The sequence below is a fragment of the Pongo pygmaeus genome, chromosome 2 (genome assembly GCF_028885625.2).
Source record: "Pongo pygmaeus isolate AG05252 chromosome 2, NHGRI_mPonPyg2-v2.0_pri, whole genome shotgun sequence".
Classification (NCBI taxonomy): Eukaryota; Metazoa; Chordata; class Mammalia; order Primates; family Hominidae; genus Pongo; species Pongo pygmaeus.
This window is the reverse complement of record NC_085930.1, coordinates 61,671,181-61,691,314: the sequence shown is the minus strand read 5'-3', so window position 1 is coordinate 61,691,314 and position 20,134 is coordinate 61,671,181. Positions and strand designations below refer to the sequence as shown.

General features: G+C 44.9%; 1 protein-coding gene across 6 annotated transcripts in view; it reads left to right on the top strand.

The window, feature by feature from the left end:
• Nucleotides 1–20,134, top strand: part of CFAP92 (cilia and flagella associated protein 92 (putative)) — an 80,136-nt gene that overhangs the window by 24,867 nt on the left and 35,135 nt on the right. For 5 of the 6 annotated variants that reach the window (XM_054482141.1, XM_063662611.1, XM_054482144.1 and 2 more), the window contains 2 exons: nucleotides 4,243–4,389; nucleotides 10,024–10,208. In XM_054482141.1, the coding sequence (XP_054338116.1) occupies nucleotides 4,243–4,389; nucleotides 10,024–10,208 (332 nt within the window). Of the gene's footprint in view, nucleotides 1–4,242; nucleotides 4,697–10,023; nucleotides 10,209–20,134 lie in introns of those variants that run through there. The other variant, XM_054482142.2, reaches the window with a different exon arrangement.

The window sequence follows — 20,134 nt, the reverse complement described above, 5'->3', positions numbered from 1 at the left end:
ACTTCAATGAGATTCTTGCATATTTGACCAAATGTTTCTCGAAAGTAAGAGTACTGTATACATTTTCAACTTATGCATCCCATCCTTACTGTCCATCCATCCACCCATCCTCATCCATCCATTCATCCATCTGTCCATCCCCATCTATCCATCCATCTCTATTCATCCATCCATTCATCCATCCCTATCCATCAATCCCCATCCGTTCATCTGTCCACCCACCCATTCCATTTATTCATCCATCCATCCATCCATCCATCCATCCATCTCTATCCCTCCATCTCCATCCACCCATCCATTTGTTCCATTTCTTCTCATGTCATTCACTCACCCTCATCATCCATTCCATTCCATCAATATTTTTGACCCATGGTGTTGTGCATATGGGGGACATGAAAATCTCTAATATCTAATGAAGACTTTCAAATAAAGAATTACAATTCTTTGTGATAGATGTTGTGGTATGGGTAGGTATGTGGTATGTTGGGGAGGCATAAAAGAATCATGTTTATGGAAAGACTCTCCTTGAAAGATATTTACTCTTTTTCTTTTCTTTTTTTTTTTTGAGATGGAGTCTCACTCTGTCGCCCAGGCTGGAGTGCAGTTGTGCAGTCTCAGCTCACTGCAAGCTCTGCCTCCCGGGTTCACGCCATTCTCCTGCCTCAGCCTCCCGAGTAGCTGGGACTACAGGCGCCCGCCACCACGCCTGGCTAATTTTTTGTATTTTTATTAGAGACGGGGTTTCACTGTGTTAGCCAGGATGGTCTCAATCTCCTGACCTCGTGATCTGCCCGCCTCGGCCTCCCAAAGTGCTGGATTACAGGTGTGAGCCACCGCGCCCAGCCTTCTCTTTTTTTTTTTTTGAGAGGGAGCCTCACTCTATTGCCCAGGCTGGAGTGCAATGGCGCAATCTTGGCTCACTGCAACCTCTGCCTCCTGGGTTCAAGCAATTCTCCTGCCTCAGCCTCCTGAGTAGCTGGGATTATAGGCGTCCACCACCACACCCAGCTAATTTTTGTATTTTTAGTAGAGACGGGGTTTCACCATGTCGGTCAGGCTGGTCTCAAATGATCTGCCTGCCTCAGCCTCCCAAAGTGCTGGGATTACAAGCGCGAGCCACTGTGCCCGGCCTAGTGTTTACTCTTGTGGTGGAATGAAGAACACAGCATCCCGTGTTACGGGATCCGTTCATGCAGAAACATGTAATCTTACTCACATACTGTCAAGAGAGCAGAACCCTCAGAAGCCACTAAATTGACTCCCTCATTCTCAGCTTAGATCCCCTCACCAGTTTCTCATTAAGAAGTTGTGTTTCCAGTATGAAGTGGGAAAATCTAGAGCCAGTGGGTATACTGCTGCCTCCTGGGATGGGCCATTTCACGTCCTTTTAGCTATAATTGCTACAGATCATTTCCTCATCTCTCCATCAGTTAACCTGTTGTTTCCTGACACCGGCCTGGTTCTAGTGCAACAGTCTATGGCTGCAGAGGGAAGTGACTGCTTGAGCCAGGCTCTCTGCTGGGTGCTGGAGACACAGTTGAAGAAAACTCATTCCTATTCTTATGGTCCACAAAGACTGAGTCACACTTCCACATGTGAACGCCTCTCAACTCCTGACTTTTTTCTTTTCCGGATTAAAAGTGTCACTCTTTTTTAAAGTGTGCTTTAAGCATTTAATGAGATTTTTAAACCGTTCTTTTTATTTTGAAATAAAGATAGGAAAGTTCACATGAAAATGCAACAACTACATATTCACAATTTAGGTGTTAGCGTTTTGCCATGTGTTTTGGGTGGACCGTCCTGCATGCACACAGTCCCCCTGCCGGGGATCTGAGTTGTCTCCAATTTCTTGCTCTCCAGCACTGCCATGGTGAGCATCTGGGCACACATGTGAGTCCACGGCATTGGCCCAGTGGGACCCCTGGGGCACAGGCTGTGAGCCTCGACCCCATTGCTAGATGCTGCTGGTTTACTCTCCAGGCGGCATCTCCCTTTTTTTTTCTTTTTTTTCTTGAGACAGAGTTCTGCTCTTGTTGCCTAGGCTGGAGTGCAATGGCGCAATCTCGGCTCACCATAACCTCCATCTCCCCGGTTCAAGCAGTTCTACCTCAGCCTCCCGAGTAGCTGGGATTACAGGCATGTGCCACCATGCCCAGCTAGTTTTGTATTTTTAGTAGAGACAGAGTTTCTCCATGTTGGCCAGGCTGGTCTTGAACTCCCGACCTCAGGTGATCCGCCTGCCTTGGCCTCCCAAAGTGCTGGGATTACAGGCGTGAGCCACCGGGCCCAGCCTCAGGCGGCATCTCTTTACCTCCCTGCTCGCAGTCCTGAGGATTGCTGTTCTCCCCGTTCTGCACGGGCATGGTTTAGTTCTTGACTCCTGGTGAGGCTGAGCAGCATTGCATAGGCTTATTTGGTCACACTCTTCTGTGATTTTCCTATTCATATCTTTGCTTATTTTTGTGTTAGTTAAAAAAAAATTGTCTTACTGATCTGTCAGCTTTGTGTTTACATCTGGATAATTGTACATTGCCAGTTATATGCATGGTAATCCTCACAGACAGGGGTATGTAACTTATCCTTTGACTTGATTTATGGTATCTTGTTTTGTACAGCAATTATTTAACTATTCCTCTCTAGTTTATACTTTCAGGAATGTTTAAGAAATCCGTCCTCAGCTGGGTATGGTGGTGCATGCCTGTAGTCCAAGCTACTTGCAAGACTGAGGGGATGATCACTTGAGTCCAGAGTTCATGGCCAGCTTTGGCAACATAGTGAAACATCATCTTTTTTTTTTTTTTTTTTTTTCCAAGGACTGAGTTTCGCTCTTGTAGCCCAGGCTGGAGTACAATGGCACGATCTGGGCTCACTGCTACCTCTGCCTCCCAGGTTCAAGTGATTCTCCTGCCTCAGCCTCCCAAGTAGCTGGGATTACAGATGCCCGCCACCACAGCTGGCTAATTTTTTATTTTTAGTAAAGATGGGGTTTCACCATGTTGGCCAGGCTGGTCTCAAAATCCTGACCTCAGGTGATCCACTTGCCTCAGCCTCCCAAAGTGCCGGGTTTACAGGAGTGAGTCACCACACCCGGGCGAAACATCATCTCTTAAAGAAAAAGAAAAAAAGAGGCCAGGTGCGGTGGCTTACACCTGTAATCCTAGCACTTTGGGAGGCCAAGGCAGATGGATCACCTGAGGTCAGGAGTTTGAGACTAGCCTGGCCAACATGGTGAAACCTCATCTCTATTAAAAATACAAAAATTAGCTGGGCGTGGTAGCACGCGCCTGTGGTCCCAGCTACTCAGGAGCCTGAGACAGGAGAATTGCTTGAACCCAGGAGGCAGAGGTTGCAATGAGCCTCGATCGTGCCATTGCACTCCAGCCTGAGCAACAGAGTGAAACTCCATCTCAAAAAAAAAAAAAAAAAAAGAAAGAAATCCTTCATCCAGATGTCAGTATAGTCTCCTAGATACTCTTCTGATGATTTTAAAGTTTTTGTTTTATACTTTTAGTCTGGAATTCATTTTGTATATGCCATGAAGTAATTCAGTAACTTAATTTGCTCCCATATGGATAGTCAATATAACTTACCCACTGATTTGAAATGCCACTTCTGGCATCTGTTAGGTTCCCCTATGTATTTGGGTCTGTTCCTGGGCTTTCTCGTCTGTCCCATTGGTCTTGTCTTGATGACCGTAGATTTATATGTGTTCTCAGCTCCTTTTCCTTCTGGTCTGAGCTTGGCACTGAGCTGAGTATTTTATGTAGCGTTGCTAATTTCCTCTTCTCAGTGTCCTAGAAGGCGGGTGCTGTTGCCCTCATATAACAGGTGAGGTTACTGAGGCTCAGACTGTGGGCTTTTGTTTGTTTAAGAGCAGGGTCTCTTAAAAAAGCCCACCGTCCACCGTGCGCTGAGATTAAGAGCTGACTGGAAGAGAGCCTTAGGTGTGTTATGGCATCATTGTCATGATGACCTTAGTCCTCTTCTGCCTGTGTTCTCGGTTAGCAGAGGCGGGGAATGAGAGGCCCTCACCCTATTACTACATATAACTGGCAACGGGCCTGCCATCTATATTTAGCCACCACTTCTGGTTGCTGGGAAGAGGCAGTCACACAAAGAACAACCCCTGCCTTCTAGGAGCTTCCGGAACCTTCCTGAATCTCTGTAGCATGTTCAGGTCCACATATAGCAGCTCAGATACAGTCTCCTCTTAATGCTCATCTCCTTTATTTGATTTCACAGTTAAAGGGAAAGATTCAGAGGGAAGAAGGAAAATCCAGAAGAGACATAAGAAGCCCCTGGCAGAAGAAGAGGCAGACCCCACGCTGACAGGCCCCAGGAAGCAGAGCGTGTTCTCCATCCAGCTGGCCATCATGCCGCTCCTTGCCGGTACCCACTCCTTGCCCTGTTCCCAGCAGCTCCCGCTTGTCTTGTGGCCAGAATGGCCATAAGCGGATGCTCCTAATTACAACCCTGCTGCGTGCCACCTCATTTCATCCTCACAGCCACCTCAGGAAACTTAGGGGAATTGGCTTCATAGTACAGGGGGAAACAAAGGCCCAGAGAGGGTAGCTGCCTTGCCTGAGATCACACAGCTAGGAAATGTGAAGCCTGGACTTGAACCCAGCTCTGTTTGATTCCAAAATCCAAGGAAGCCTATGGGAATATTAAATGTCATCATAGTGTTTGCTAAGAAGATGCTGCTTTTAATAAATGCTTTGCTACAGATTTTTACAAAAACATCTAGTAAAGGGAATGAGGAAAGGGAACCCTTTTTGACCGAGCCCCTCTGGGTGCAGGCACCTCCCGTGTGACACATCACTTACTTCTCAGACCAAATTCTGTCCCACTCAGCTAACCTGTGGTGTGGTGGTGGCTGTGGTGGTTATCGTTGTTACCATTTTTTTCAGTGAGGAAAAGAACTCAAAGAGGTTAAGTAACTTTCCTAAGCCCGCACAGCTCAGTGGCCAAACAGGGATTTAATTATTTTGCTTTATAAGATCTACCGCTATTTATGAACTAGACTTTATACATATTGGTAAATCATAACTAAATATTATATCAATATGTTTTGATGATTGAAAGCTCAGCATATATTTTGGTAAAATTATGTTGCTTTGTTCCAAAAAAGAGTAATATGGGGTGAACTCCCCCTTTTTTTTTCTTTTTAGAGAAAATTCAGACTTTGTTCGTTTTTTTTGTTTTGTTTTGTTTTGTTTTTTGCCATCACGTGTCTTGTGCCCCCTCTCCTGGCTACTCTGCAGAAGCGCGTGCGTTGGTCTTTTCTGAGCTGGAACCAGCATTCATAGAGAAGGGGGCAAAAACCCCATAAGTCAGAGCCTCCAGTTCAGTTCCACAGGTGCCAGTCATCCTCTTCCTCACGTGCTCTTGGGTTGGTGTCAATTCAGACAATTCAGAGAAAGTGCTATTAACTTTTCAGTTTGCACTTTTTTTTTTTTTTTTTTGAGATAGGGTCTTGCTCTCTCACCCAGGCTGGAGTGTAAGTGACATGATCATAGCTCACTCCAGCCTGAAGCAAGCCTCCCGCCTCTGCCGCCCGCATAGCTGAGACTACAGGTGCACACCACCACACCTGGCTGTTTTTTTTTTTTTTTTGTATTTTCTGTAGAGACAAGGTCTTGCTATGTTGCCCAGGCTGGTCTCAAACTCCTGGGCATAAGTAATCCTCCTGCCTCAGCCTCTCAAAGTTCTAGAATTACAGGCATGAGCTGCCGCATGTGGCAGTTTGCAGTTTTAAATGACTTTTTGAAAATCATACTTCACCTACAGCTTGTCCTTCCTATTCGCCTTCACTTTCTCATAGCATCAGAACCTCTTGAGAAGCAACAGTGCCAGAGAGTAAACTTTCAGAGGGTCTTACCCCACCCCACGCTCCATCCTGACCCTCCAGCATACCTATTGCACACAGTAGCTTTGAGCGAACGCCTTTGCTAGCTGCTTCCTTCGTCCTAGAGTCCCAAGGAGGAACCCATGATCCTCCTTGGGGAGCGCACCATGGGACCTGCCCCGCTTTGGATTTTACCGTGAGAGGAAAAAGAAGTTCAACTGTTTTGGCCTGCCTGGTGTGACTGTTTCCAACAGAATGAAGCCAGGACGTGGTCCCCTCTCTCTCTCTCTTTTTTTTTCGAGATGGAGTCTTGCTCTGTCGCCCAGGCTGGAGTGCAGTGGCGCGATCTCGGCTCACTACAGCTTCTGCCCCCCAGGTTTAAGCAATTCTCCTGCCTCACCCTCTAGAGTAGCTGGGATTACAGGCGCATGCCACCATGCCAGGCTAATTTTTATATTTTTAGTAGAGATGGGGTTTCACAATTTTGGCCAGGCTAGTCTTGAACTCCTGACCTCGTGATTGTCTTACGTGTCCGTGTGAAGAGACCACCAAACAGGCTTTGTGTAAGCAACAAGGCTGTTTATTTCACCTGGGTGCAGGCAGGCTGAGTCTGAAAAGAGAGTCAGCAAAGGGTAGTGGATTATCATTAGTTCTTACAGGTTTTGGGATAGGCAGTGGAGTTAAGAGCAATGTTTTGGGGGCAGGGGGTGGATCTCACAAAGTACATTCTCAAGGGTGGGGAGAATTACAAAAAACCTTCTTAAGGGTGGGGGAGATTATAAAGAACCTTCTTAAGGGTGGGGGAGATTACAAAGTACATTGATCAGTTAGGGTGGGGCAGAAACAAATCACTGGTGGAAGGAATGTCATCAGTTAAGGCTATTTTCACTTCTTTTGCGGATCTTCAGTTGCTTCAGGCCATCTGGATGTATACGTGCAGTTCACTGGGGATATGATGGCTTAGCTTGGGCTCAGAGGCCTGACAGTGATCCGCCTGCCTCAGCCTCCCAAAGTGCTGGATTACATGCGTGAGTTACCGTGCCGGACCTAGCCTCCCCTCTCTTTAACCTGCACCATCATGTACAATGCTGTACAATGCAGGGGTTCATATGTAAGAGCTTTGGTGACAAAAACACTTTGATCATGGCTCAGCCACTTACCAGCAAGTTATCTGCTTTCTCTGAGTCTCACTTTCCTCCTCTGTGAAATGGGGGTGATTACTCCTACCTCAGAGCATTGTTTTAAGGATCACAGGAGCTGACGTGTGTAAACTGCTTAGCATGGTGGAACCCAGAGGGTGCTGGTGTGGAGGCAGCAGCTGTCCTGAGGCCATGTGTATGGGCCGCTCCATTATACCCATGACATAGCCTATGGTCATCGACAGAGAACAGGTCGGCTCAGCAGGCCAGTTGTATGTCTGGTTTTGCCAGAAAATAATAGCATAAGATTATTTATTTTAAGCCCAGCATAATTATTTTTGGTTATCATCTTCAATTTCAAATTAGGCGATAGATCGTGTATACCTTATTAGTAAATATTGGTTGGCTAGTAACCCAGTAAGATTCTAGAAAGATTCTGTGTCTGAGAGTGAACTCTTATTTTAAAAGGATAGTATTGCATAGCAGAGGGGCCCCACTTAGCCCAACAGAACTGGTTTGGATGCTGGTTCCACAGCGTATTTTCTAAGAGACCTTGGATGATTGCGTCAGAACTCTGGGCCTCAGTTTCCCCATCTGTAATGTGGAGATGACAGCAACCACACAAGGTTAAGGATGAAATTATATTAGCACATGTTTGGGACTGGCTGTTGGAGGAGCACAAACATTCCCTTATACCGTTCCACTTTTAACCAGCGCTCTTAACTCAGGGGGCTTGTGTCTGCTGGGGACATTTGGCTGCGTATAGAGGCATTTTGGTTGGCACGACTGAGAGTGGGGTGCCACTGGCATCTAGTAAGATACTGTTAAACATGCCACAATGCACAGGACTGTCCCCTGAGCAAAGGGTGGTCTGCCCCAACTGTCGGCAGTGTGGAGGCTGTGAGCCCCCAGCCCGGAATTCTGTTCTGGTGTATGTCTCCCTGACTCTGATGATTTGAGCACTTTTTTTAATTTTTATTTTCGCAATGGGGATTCCTTCTACCTTGAGTAGTCTTTTTTTTTTCTTTTTTGAGATAGAGTTTTGCTCTTGTTGCCCAGGCTGGAGTACAATGGCGCAATCTCAGCTCACCACAACCTCCGCCTCCCGGGTTCAAGCGATTCTCCTGCCTTAGCCTTCCTGAGTAGTTGGGAATACAGGCATGTGTTACCACGTCTGGCTGATTTTGTATGTTTGGTAGAGACGAGGTTTCTCCATTTTGGTCAGGCTGGTCTCGAACTCCTGACCTCAGGTAATCCACCTGCCTCAGCCTGCCAAACTGCTGGGATTATAGGCGTGAGCCACCGTACCCGGCCTACCCTTGGGTAGTCTTTTATGTGAAAAGGCTCACAAAATTATAGAACACAGGCGTAATGGGTGACAGCTTTCATGAATCAGCTTTGTTAAAGAGGATCCTGCGGGAGCGTGAGGGCTACCCCCAGGAGCTGTGCACGCCTCTTTTCACAGCCTGTGCAGATGGCTGCGCACACCTGGCCCGGGACTTGTTTTAGAAGTGCCTACTCTTTCTGAATGTGAGCGACTTGGCTTTTACATGCCCTAGAAATACACTTATAGGCATGTTGAAAGGAATAGACTGATCTTTTTGAGCACCATTTCATACATCATCTTTCTTAATCCTTTAACCCCAAGGAAGGTGGTATCTATCCCCATTTCGCAGATGAAATTGAGCCTTGGAGACTCTAGCTTATCACATGACAAAGAGTCAGATCTGGGATTCAAACCCAGGTCAATCCTACCTCCAAAACTTGAGGTGTTTTTTTGTTTGTTTGTTTGTTTGTTTTCCTTACCTAGTACATCTCTGACTGGTGAAATACATGGATCCCTTTTGTAGAAAAAGCATTCTGGGCTGGGCGCGGTGGCTCACGCCTGTAATCCCTGCACTTTGGGAGGCCGAGGCGGGTGGATCACGAGGTCTGGAGATCGAGAACAGCCTGACTAACACGGTGAAACCCCGTCTCTACTAAAAATACAAAAAATTAGCCAGGTGTGTTGTTGGGCACCTGTAGTCCCAGCTACTTGGGAGGCTGAGGCAGGAGAATGGCGTGAACCCAGGAGGCATAGCTAGCAGTGAGCCAAGACCATGCCACTGTACTCCAGCCTGGGCAACAGAGCAAGACTCTGTCTCAAAAAAAAAAAAAAAAAGAAAAAAGAAAAAGCATTCTGACAGCTCTGACAGCTACCTATATGCCTTGCAATGGCTCAATTCACCCACCCTTTTTGCGAGGCGCACTAGTGCAAAACCACCCTGGCGGGAGGTGTGCATGCTTGTATTTGGCTCAGATGTGCCAGTTGTGTTCTACATCAATGTCTGTGCTTTCCTCATCAAATCACAACAGGTGAAGCAACCCACTGAGTACCAAATGTGCACACTGGCATGATATGTCCTTGGTGGGAGAACTGCCTGGAGCACTCCATCCAGTAGCCTTCCTGCAGTGATGGTCAGGCTCTCCGCTGACCCATACAGGAGCCCATAGCCACATGAGGGTACTGGGCATTTGGAATGTGGCTTGTGTGGGGAAGGAAGTGCATTTTATATTTTATTTAATTTTAATTAGTTGCAATTCAAGTAGCTACCTATGGCCTATAGCTACCATAGTGGATAGCACAGGTCTAGAACGTTGGTTTTCAAGTTACCTGGAGAGCTTTTAAACCTCCCATTGTGGAGGCCACACCCCAGACCAATTAAATCAGACTGTCTGGGAGTGGCACCCACACATAGGTGTTCCTATTGTGTCCTAGGTGATTCAGTAAATGCTTGTATTACTTCTTAAAAGATGTCATCAAGATTAAGTCACACAAATTCTATTCTAGAGAATTTACGGGACCTCAGTTTGAGAAACTAGCACAGGTCATGCTGCCTGTGGGTGTTTCCCAATTCTTTCTTTTTTTTTTTAATTAAAGTTTTCCCTTTTGGGTTGTGATTTTATCATTGGCTCATCTCAGGTTGCTTGATCCCTCTGTGCTTGTCTTGGGGGTGTCGGGAGGAAAGGTCTAATGCTGGGTGTATGTCCCCCCAGGATGGCAAACTGTCATGAGTCGTGGCAGTGAGAAGTCTGCCAACATTTTAGATTGCCTTTTGACTTTAAAAACAGAAGTTCCGATCATGACTGAGGAGCAAAAGCAGGATTTAAATCCCCTGACCATAAAGATCAAGTGTGCTTCCTGCCTTCCATCACAGCCTGTACCCATTCAGGAACTAGAGGTAAGAATGAGCCGGCTACATGGAGTTTAGAGCTCCTCCCCTTCCACCCACCTGCCTGTCACATGCCATCTCTAGTCCTCCCGATGGCCCCACATGAGAAATGTGGTCATCACCTGCATTTTACCATTTAGGATCCCACAGTGAGATACAAAAGAGATGGGGTTCCTGGGATTAGGTGTGACCAATCCTGAGGTCTCCTACTATGCCACAGGTGCTCTTCACATGCAGGTCATGAGCCTCCCTTCAGGAGCCCCCAGGCTTCCCTGTTCCCGTGGCAGTTGCCAGAGGGGTGCTCACTCATTGTGAACCAACCAGGTTCAGCACTTCTGTTTATTCTATGAGTTCCTTGTTCCCTCTTCTGGTTGGATCCCTGTCTCCTGAATTCTCTCCCTTTATTTGCTGTCTGGTTTTGCTGGAGTGCATCCTCCAGTAGCTTCTCGAGAAAAGGTCAATGGGAGATTTATCTTTGAGATCTCATATGTCTGCAGATATATTTTTTCTACCTTTTTTAATCCTTACACATGACTGGTAGTTTGGCTGCATATAGAATTCTAGGCTAAAAATCATTTGCCTTCAGAGTTTTGAAGGCATTGTTCCATCATCTTTTATTTTCATTGAAGTTGAACCTTTGTATGTGAACTGTTTTTTGTTTCTCCAAGTGCTTATAAAATCTTTTGTCTTTTATTTTATTTATTTATTTATTTGAGGCAGAATTTCGCTCTTGTTGCCTAGGCTGGAGTGCAGGGGTGCAATCTCAGCTCACCGCAACCTCCACCTCCTGGGTTCAAGTGATTCTTCTGCCTCAGCCTCCCGAGTAGCTGGGATTACAGGCATGTGCCACCACGCCCGGCTAATTTTGTATTTTTAGTAGAGACAGGGTTTCTCCATGTTGGTCAATCTGGTCTCAAACTCTCGACCTCAGGTGATCCACCCACCTTGGCCTCCCAAAGTGTTGGGATTACAGGCGTCAGCCACCGTGCCCAACCTTGTCTCCTTTTTTAAAAAAAATTTTTTTGAGACAGGGTCTCACTCCACTGCCCTGTCTGGAGTGCAGTGGTGCAATCATAGCTTACTGCAGCCTCAACTTCCTGGGCTGAGGTGATCCTCCTGCCTTAGCCTCCCTAGTAGCTGAGACTGCAGGTGCATGCCACCACACCCAGCTAATTTTTGTATTTTTTGTAGAGACAGGGTCTTTGCCATGTTGCCCAGGCTGGTCCTGAACTCCTGGGATCAAGTGATCCTCCTGCTGTGGCCTCCCAAAGTGCTAGGATTACAGGTGTAAGCCATAGTGCCAGCCCTTTTTGTCTTCTGAAACTGCTTAATTGTGTGTCTAAGTATGTCCATATACATATGTCATACTTTTACTTTAAAATATAGATTCACAGAAAGTTGCAAAGACAGTACAGAGAGGTCCCATGTATCCTTTATCCCATTTCCTCAGTAATTAGGTGTTTCATAACTATAGCACAATATCAAAATCAGCACATTGACATTGGTCTAATGTGTATATAGGTCTGTGCCATTTTATTGTACATGTATGTAACTGTCGCAGCACTTGAGATGTAGAAATATTCTATCATCACAAAGATCTCCTTCATGCTACCCTTTTGTAGTCACAACAACCCCCTAACACCCACCATCCCTAACCACTAATTTGCTATCTCTATACTTTTGTCAATTTGAAAATGTTATGGTTAAGGATTGAATTGTATCCCCCCAAAAAATGGTATGTTGAACTCCTAACGCCCAGTATCTCAGAATGTGATCTTATTTGGAAGAGGGTCTTTGCAGAGGTAATTAAGTTGAAATGAGGTCATTAGGGTATCCTTATGAAAAGGGGAAAATTGGACCCAGAGACAGACACACATAGAGGGAAGACTATGCAAAGTGACACATGGAGAATGCCACGTGGAAAGTGGATGCTGCCACATGCCAGGGGACATCTGGGGCCACCAGAAGCTGGAAGAGGCAAGGAAGGACCTTCCCAAGCACCTTCCGAGGAAACGTGGCCCTGCCAACAGCTTAATTTCTGACTTCTAGCCTCAGAATGGGGAGACAATAAATTTCTGTCATTTTAAGCACCCCCCCTCCCACCCCAGTTTATGGCGCTTCGTAGGAAACTGGCGTGGTTATATAAATGAAAACATCCAGTGTGTGACCTTTTGAGACTGGCCTTCTCCCCCACTCCAGGATAATGCCCTTGCATGTAGTTTGGTCATGTTTCTTTATTTACTCTGCCTTTTAGTTGATGTATTTAGACCATTATATTTAGAGTAAATGTTGATATATTAGAGCTTAAGTCTACCATTTTAATTTTTGTTTTCTGTCTGTTCTGTTTTTTTGTTTCTCTTAGTTTTTATTCCTGCTTTCTTGTGGGTTACTTGACCAATTTTTAGAATTCCATTTTGATTTATCTGTAGTATTTTTGAATTTATATCTCTTGGTATAGATTTTTAATGGCACTCTGGGTATTATATTTAACGCATAACATAACTTTTCACTATCTCTTGGTATCAATATTTTACCAGTTTGAGTGAAATATAGAAACTTTACCTCCCTTCAAACCTCTTTAGTTTTCCTAAATATTTCTTCTACATAGATTGATAACCACATGAGATGATGTTATACTTTTTGCTTCAACTGTCAAACATAACCTAGAAAACTCAAGGGTTGAAGGAAAGTGTATATGTTTACCCGTGGTTCTACTTATTCCATTATCCTTTCTTCCTTTCTAATGTTCCAAGACTTCTTTTGTCATTTCCTTTCTGTTTCAAGAACTTCCTTTAGCCTTTCTGTAGGATAAATCTGCTGAAAACATATTCTTTTAGTTGTTCTTTGTCTCAGGGTGTTTTTATTTTTCCTTCATTCTGGAAGGATAGTTTTACTGGATATAGAATTGGTATAGAATGGGGTTGATTTTTTTTTTTTTTTTTTTTTTTTTTGAGACAGAGTCTGGCTCTGTCACCCAGGCTGGAGTGCAGTGGCGTGATCTCGGCTCACTGCAACCTCTGCCTCCTGGATTCAGGTGATTCTCCTGCCTCAGCCTCCCAAGTAGCTGGGATTATGGGCACGCACCACCATGCCTGGCTAATTTTTGTATTTTTAGTAGAGACGGGATTTCACCATGTTAGCCAGGCTAGTGTCAAAACTCCTGACCTCAGGTGATGCACGCACCTCAGCCTCCCAAAGTTCTGGGGTTACAGGTGTGAGCCACTGTGCCTGGCCGGATTTTTTTTTTTTAACACTTGAAAAATGTTATACCACTTTCTTCTTACCACTACAGTTTCTGATGGGAAATCTGCTATCATTCAAATTACTTTTTTTCCCTGTAAGTAAGGTGGCATTTATCTCTTGCAGCTTTCAAGATTTTCTTTCTTTGCCATTAATTTACAGAAGTTTGACCATGACATGTCTTGGATTTCTTTGTGTTTATCTTATTTGGGGTTCTCTGAGCTCTTTGAATCTATAGGCTTATGTATTTTGCCAAATTTGAGAAAATTTTAGCCATTATTTATTGGAATACTTTTCAGCACCACCTTTTTTCTCCTTTCCTTCTGAAACTCCAATGACATGAATATTAGTTCTTTTGTTTTAGTCCCACAGGGCCCTGAAGTTCTGATTTTGATTTTTCTATCTTTTTTCCCCTGTGTTGTTCAGATTGGGTAATTTCTTTTTTTCTTTCTTTTTATTTTCTTGAGATGGAGTCTCGCTCTGTTGCCCGGGCTGTAGTGCAGTGGCGCGATCTCGGCTCACTGCAAGCTCCGCCTCCTGGGTTCATGCCATTCTCCTACCTCAGCCTCCCGAGTAGCTGGGACTACAGGCGCCCACCAGCATGCCCGCCTGGCTAATTTTTTGTATTTTTAGTAGAGACGGGGTTTAACCGTGTTAGCCAGGCTGGTCTTGATATCCTGACCTCGTGATCCACCCACCTCGGCCTCCCAAAGTGCTGGGATTACAGGCGTGAGCCACCGTGCCCGGCCCAGATTGGGTATTTCTATTTCTATTGTTTTATCTTCAGGTTTACAGATTCTTTCCTCTGTACATTCCATTCTGCATTGAATCCATCCATTGAGTTTTTTTATTGCAGTTATTGTATTTTTCAGTTCTAAGATTTCCATTTTTGTTTTGTTTTGTTTTGCTTTTTGAGTTGGAGTCTCACTCTGTCGCCCAGTGCAATGGTGCCATCTTGGCCCACTGCAACCTCCGCCTCCCGGGTTCAAGCAATTCTCCGCCTCAGCCTCCCAAGTAGCTGGGATTACAGGCACCTGTTAACATGCCTGGCTATTTTTTGTATTTTTAGTAGATATGGGGTTTCACTATCTTGGTCAGGCTGGTCTTGAACTCCTGACTTTGTGATCCACCCCCTTGGCCTCCCAAACTGCCGGGTTTACAGGTGTGAGCCACCACACCCGGCCTGTTTACTTTCTTTTTAAGAGACGGGGTCTTGTCTTGCTCTGTCACCCAGGCTGGAGTACAATGGCACTATCATGGCTCACTGCAGCCTTGAACTCCTGAGCTCAAGTGACCCTGCCACCTCAGCCTCTTGAGCAGCTGGGACTAAAGGCATGCATCACCACACCTTGATTATTCTTTATATCTCCTGTTTCTTTGCTGAGAAACTATTTTTTTCATTTGTTTCAAGCATGTTCATTACTGCTTCAAATTCCTTGTCAGATAATTCCAAGATCTGTATCATCTCAGTGTTGGTGTCTGTTCATTGGTTTTTCCCATTCAAGTTGATTTTTCTGGTATGACAAGTGATTTTTTAAAAATTCTATCTTGGATATATTGAGTATTACATTATGAGACTGGATCTTATTTAAATCTTATGTTTAAGCTGGGCGCTGGAGAATCACTTGAGCCCAGGAGTTTAAGACCAGCCTGGGCAACACAGTGTGACCCCTTCTTAATTTTTTTTTTTTTTAATTAGCTAGATGTGGTGGCATACATCTGTAGCCTAGCTATTCAGGAGGCTGGGGTGGGAGGATGGCTTGAGCCCAGGAGGCTGAGGCTGCAGTGAGCTATGATTGCACGACTGCACTCCAGCCTGGATGACAGAGACCCTGTCTCTCAAAAAAAAAAAAAGAAGAAGAAAATTGTATGTGTAGCAGGCCTTCTCCAACACCAAACTGCATGTGTAGCAGGCCTGTGGAGGGGGAGATGAGAGAGTTACCGTCTCAATACTGCCAGGTGAGACTCCAGGTTCCCCACTTGACCACTGTACCCTGTGGGTAGGGATATCTTGTTACTGCTCTTGTGGACTTCACTGACACATGATGGGAGGCTTCATTTCCATTAAGTGTTGAGGAAAGTCCTGGCTCCCCCCCAGGTCTTTTCTGACACCACCCCAGTGAGGTAAGGAGCACCAAGTTACAGTCAGTGAAGTTAGAAGTCCAGGCTTCCCATGCAGCCTTTGTTTCTGGGGTGGGGCATGATTTTTTCCATGGTGTGTGTCTGGGGTAGGGAGGTTATTTGCCTAAAAGTTTCCTGTTCTGCTGAGTTGTCCCTTTCTTGGTCTTTGATATGGAGAAAGCAGACTTTTCTTGGGGTTTTTTCTGCCTACTCTCACTGGTATTTCTGGATACTGCCTTCTCCAGCACCCAGTCCAGAATATATGAGGGAAATAGAAGACCCAGGGTCCCATGTTCTCTAAACACCTTTTCTGTACTTTTCAAAGTCTTTGTATTTTTTTTTATATACAACCTGCAGAGTTTTAAAGCTGTACTTAACTAGAAGTGTGTCTATTCCATCTTGATCCAGAACAGGAACTCTGTAAGTATATTTTTATCCATGAAGCTGGGGATTCAGTGGGCCATTTCAACCTAGAAGCCCACGTCCTTCAGCACTGGGAAATTGTCATAAATTATTTCACTGATTATTTCTTCATTTTTTTTCCCCTTTCTTTTTGGGACTCTGTTATCTAGATGCTGACTCTCCTGGGCTTTCCTTTTTTTTTTTTTTTTTTTTTTTCTAAGTTGGAGTCTCGCTCTTGTCACCCAGCCTGGAGTGCAGTGGCACGATCTCAGCTCACTGCAACCTCTGCCTCCCAGATTCAAGCAATTCTCCTGCCTCAGCTTCCTGAGCAGCTGGAATTACAGGTGCCTGGTACCACGCCCAGCTATCTTCTACTTGTTTTTATTGTTCTTTCTCTCCTAATTGATCCTTTTTCTAGGAAATGTTCAGAAAAGAGTGAACAGAGTGGGCCTGAGACTACTGTCCTTAAAAAGTCCTGTTTGCAGAGTTGACCCAGGCTGGTATATGGGAACTTGCATTTTGAGAGGATTCCCCGCACTCCCCATTAAGAATGGCTCACTGTGCCTAAATGGCTTTTGCAAACAGTATTGTTTGTGCTGAATGCCTGCTTTCCTGTTGGGAGGCTGAGATTTTCATACATGCTAGGCAGGGGGTGCTACGTGACCAGGCCTCAGCAAAAGCCCTAGGCACTGAGTCCCTTGTGGGCTTCCCCAGTGGACAGCATTTCACACGTTGCTGCACTGCATCGTGGAGGAGTTGAGCGCCCCCTGTGTGTATCCCCTGGGAGAGGACTTCAGCAGCTTGTGCCTGCCCCCTTTGTTGATTGCTTTGTCTCTTTTGCTGTAATAAATCACAGACACAAGTGTGCTGCACCTATGCTGAGTTCTGTGAGTTCTCCTAGCGAATCACTGAACTTGAGGGTCGCGGGGGGCCCAGACACGGCACTTCCAGCTTGTTTCATGGGCACTGTCGTCACGTGTGTAGTCTGCTTCCTTTAGGTTGATCTTCCTGTTTGTTTCACTCCACCTTCCATGTCAGACATTTTCCTCCACTGTCTGTTAATCCCCTGGCCCATTGCTCATGGCTGAGAGAGCACAGACCTAAAAGGCGAGCTTTGGGTGCACAGTGGGCTTCTCAGCTCTGAGCTTCACCATCGGGTGATCTGAGTGGGGCATTGGTGGCAACCCCTGGGTCAGTATCTACAGGGCTTTCCTAGTTCCCTGCCTGGGGGGTCAAGGTCTAGCCTGCTGCATTCTGAATGCCCACAGACAGAAAGGAGCTGGGAATTTGCACTAAGCAGTGAGCATTTGGTCACCTAATCTCCCTGTTTGGGAATGGCTCAGATGCCCTCAACTATCCCCTATTCCAGAGACCCTCTGTTATTTTATTTTTTTAGAACAATTTTTTCTACAGTAAAATTGATGTTTATCTTTTGGTGTATAGGTCTATAAATTTAAAATTATGTATAGATCAGGCCAGGTGCAGTGGCTCACACCTGTAATCCCAGCATTTTTGGAGGCTGAGGCAGGTGGATCATTTCAGGTCAGGAGTTTCAGACCAGCTTGGCCAACATGGGGGAAACCCCATCTCTACTAAAAATACAAAAATTAGCTGGGCGTGGTGGCGCACGCCTGTGATCCCAGCTCCTCAGGAGGCTGAAGCAGGAGAATTGCTTGAGCCTGGGAGGCAGAGGTTGCTGTGACCCAAGATCGCGCCATTGCACTCCAGCCTGGGTGATGAGAGAGAAACTCTGTCTCAAAAAAATAAAAATAAAATAATAAAAATAAAATCACGTATAGATCAATATTATCACCACTACTGTTAGGATACACTTCTGTCACCCCAAACCCCTCCTTTGTACTCGCCCTTCATAATCACTTTTGCTCCACACACATAACCTCTGACAGCCACTGATGTGTTCTTTATGACTATAGTTTTAACTCTGGAAGAATGTCATATAAATGGGGCTGTGTGTTTTGCAGCATCAGATGCAGCTGTAACCTTTGATTCAGCAGGTAACAATGTGGATGGCCTCTCCACTCAAGGTAATGCCTTTCAGATTCATCCAAGCAGCTGCATCTATCAGTAGTTCTTTCCTTTTCATTGCTGAGTAGTATTCCATCACAAGGGTGTACCACAGTTTGTTCGTGCACTCATCAAAGGACATTTAGGTTGCTTCTAGTTTTTGGTAATTATGAATACAGCTGCTTAAAAACAGTGTACACATGTTTTTATAGGAACATAAGTTTTCAGTTCTTTAGGGTAAATGCCAACAAATGAAATTGCTAGGCTATATGTTAAGTATATGCCTGACTATGAAAAACTGCCCACCATTTTCCAGTGTGGCTAGATCACTCTGCATTCTCATCAGCCGTGAACAAGGGTTCTAGTTGCTCCCTACCCTCTCCAGAATGTGGTATTGTCAATATTTTAATTTTAGCCATTCTAAGAAGTCTATATTGTTATCACATCATGGTTTTAATTTGTAGTTCCCTGATAGATAATGATGGTGAGCATGTTTTGATGTGTTTATTTGCCATTTTACGTCCCATTTGGTGAAATTTTTGCTCGAATTTTTGCTCATTTTTCAATTGGGTTGTTTACTGTCTTACTGCTGAGGTTTGGGAGTTTTAAAAAATATATATTCTAGGCTGGGCATGGTGGCTCACACCTGTAATCCCAGCACTTTGGGAGGCTGAGGCGGGCGGATCACTTGAGGTCAGGAGTTCAAGACCAGCCTGGCCAACATGGTGAAACCCCATCTCTTCTAAAAACACAAAAATTAGCCAGGCGTGGTGGCGCGTGCCTGTAATCCCAGCTACTCAGGAGGCTGAGGCAGGAGAATTGTTTGAACTGGGGAGGTGGTGGTTGTAGTTAGCTGAGATTGAGCCACTATACTCTAGCCTGGGCAATGGAGCGAGACCCTGTCTCAGGGAAAAAAAAAAATTCTGGGATAGGCACGGTGGCTCATGCCTGTTATCCTAGCAATTTGGGAGGCTGAGGCAGGAGGATCACTTGAGCTAAGGAGTTCAAGACCAGCCTGGGCAACATGGTAAAACCCTGTCTCTACAAAAAAAAAAGGAAAGAAAAGAAAAATTAGTGGGGCATGGTAGCACACACCTGTAGTCCCAGCTACTAGGGAGGCTGAGGTGGGAGGATCAGCTAAGCCCAGGGAGGTTGGGGCTGCAGTGAGCCATGACTGCACCACTGCACTCCAGCCAGGGCAACAGAGCAAGACCCTGTCTCACCAAAAATATATATATATAATAAATGTGTGTTTACACACACATTCTGGATTTAAGTCTGTTGTTGGATATATTATTTGCTAATATTTTCTCCCAGTCTGTAGTTTGTGTTTTCATTCTCTTTTATTTTTAACCCAATCTGTGACAAGCACATCTTTTCATTCTCTTTACAGTGTCTTTTGCAGAGCAAAAATTTTAGTTTTGATGAAGTCCAGATTATACATTTTTTTTCATGTATGCATTGTGTTTCTGTGTCACATCTAAGAACTCTTTGCCTAACCCCTGGTCAGAAGGATTTTTTTTTCTGTTTTCTTCTCAATGCTTTAATAGTTTTATAGTTAACATTTATATCTTTGATCAATTTTTTTCTTTTTTGAGACAGAATCTCGTTTGTTGCCCAGGCTGGTGTGCAGTGGTGCAGTTGTAGCTCATTGAAACCTCAAACCTCCTGGCCTCAAGCAGTCCTCCTGCATCAGCCTCCTAAAGTGCTGGGATTAAAGGTGTGAGCCACCACGCCCAGCCTTTGATCAATTTTGAATGAATCTTTATATATGGTGTGAGGTTTATCTTGAAGTTCTCTTTCTTTTGTACTTTTGATAAACATAGATTAGCCATACTTGTGTGGATCTGTTTCTGGGTTCTCTTTTCTGATCCGTGGTTCTGTGTCTGTCCTTTCAGCAATACGACACTGTCTTGCTTATAGTAGCTTTGTAGTAAGTCATAAAAATGGGTGAAGTTGTTCCTCCAACTTTAGTTTTCAACATTGTTTTAGCTCTTCCAGTTTATTGGCTCTTCTATACAAATTTTAGTATCAGTTTATCAATGTCTACAAAAAGTTGTGCTGGGATTTTGATTGGAATTGCATTACATTTGTAAATCTATAAACTGATCGGTTTGAGGAGAGTTGACATCTTTGCTATGTTGTCT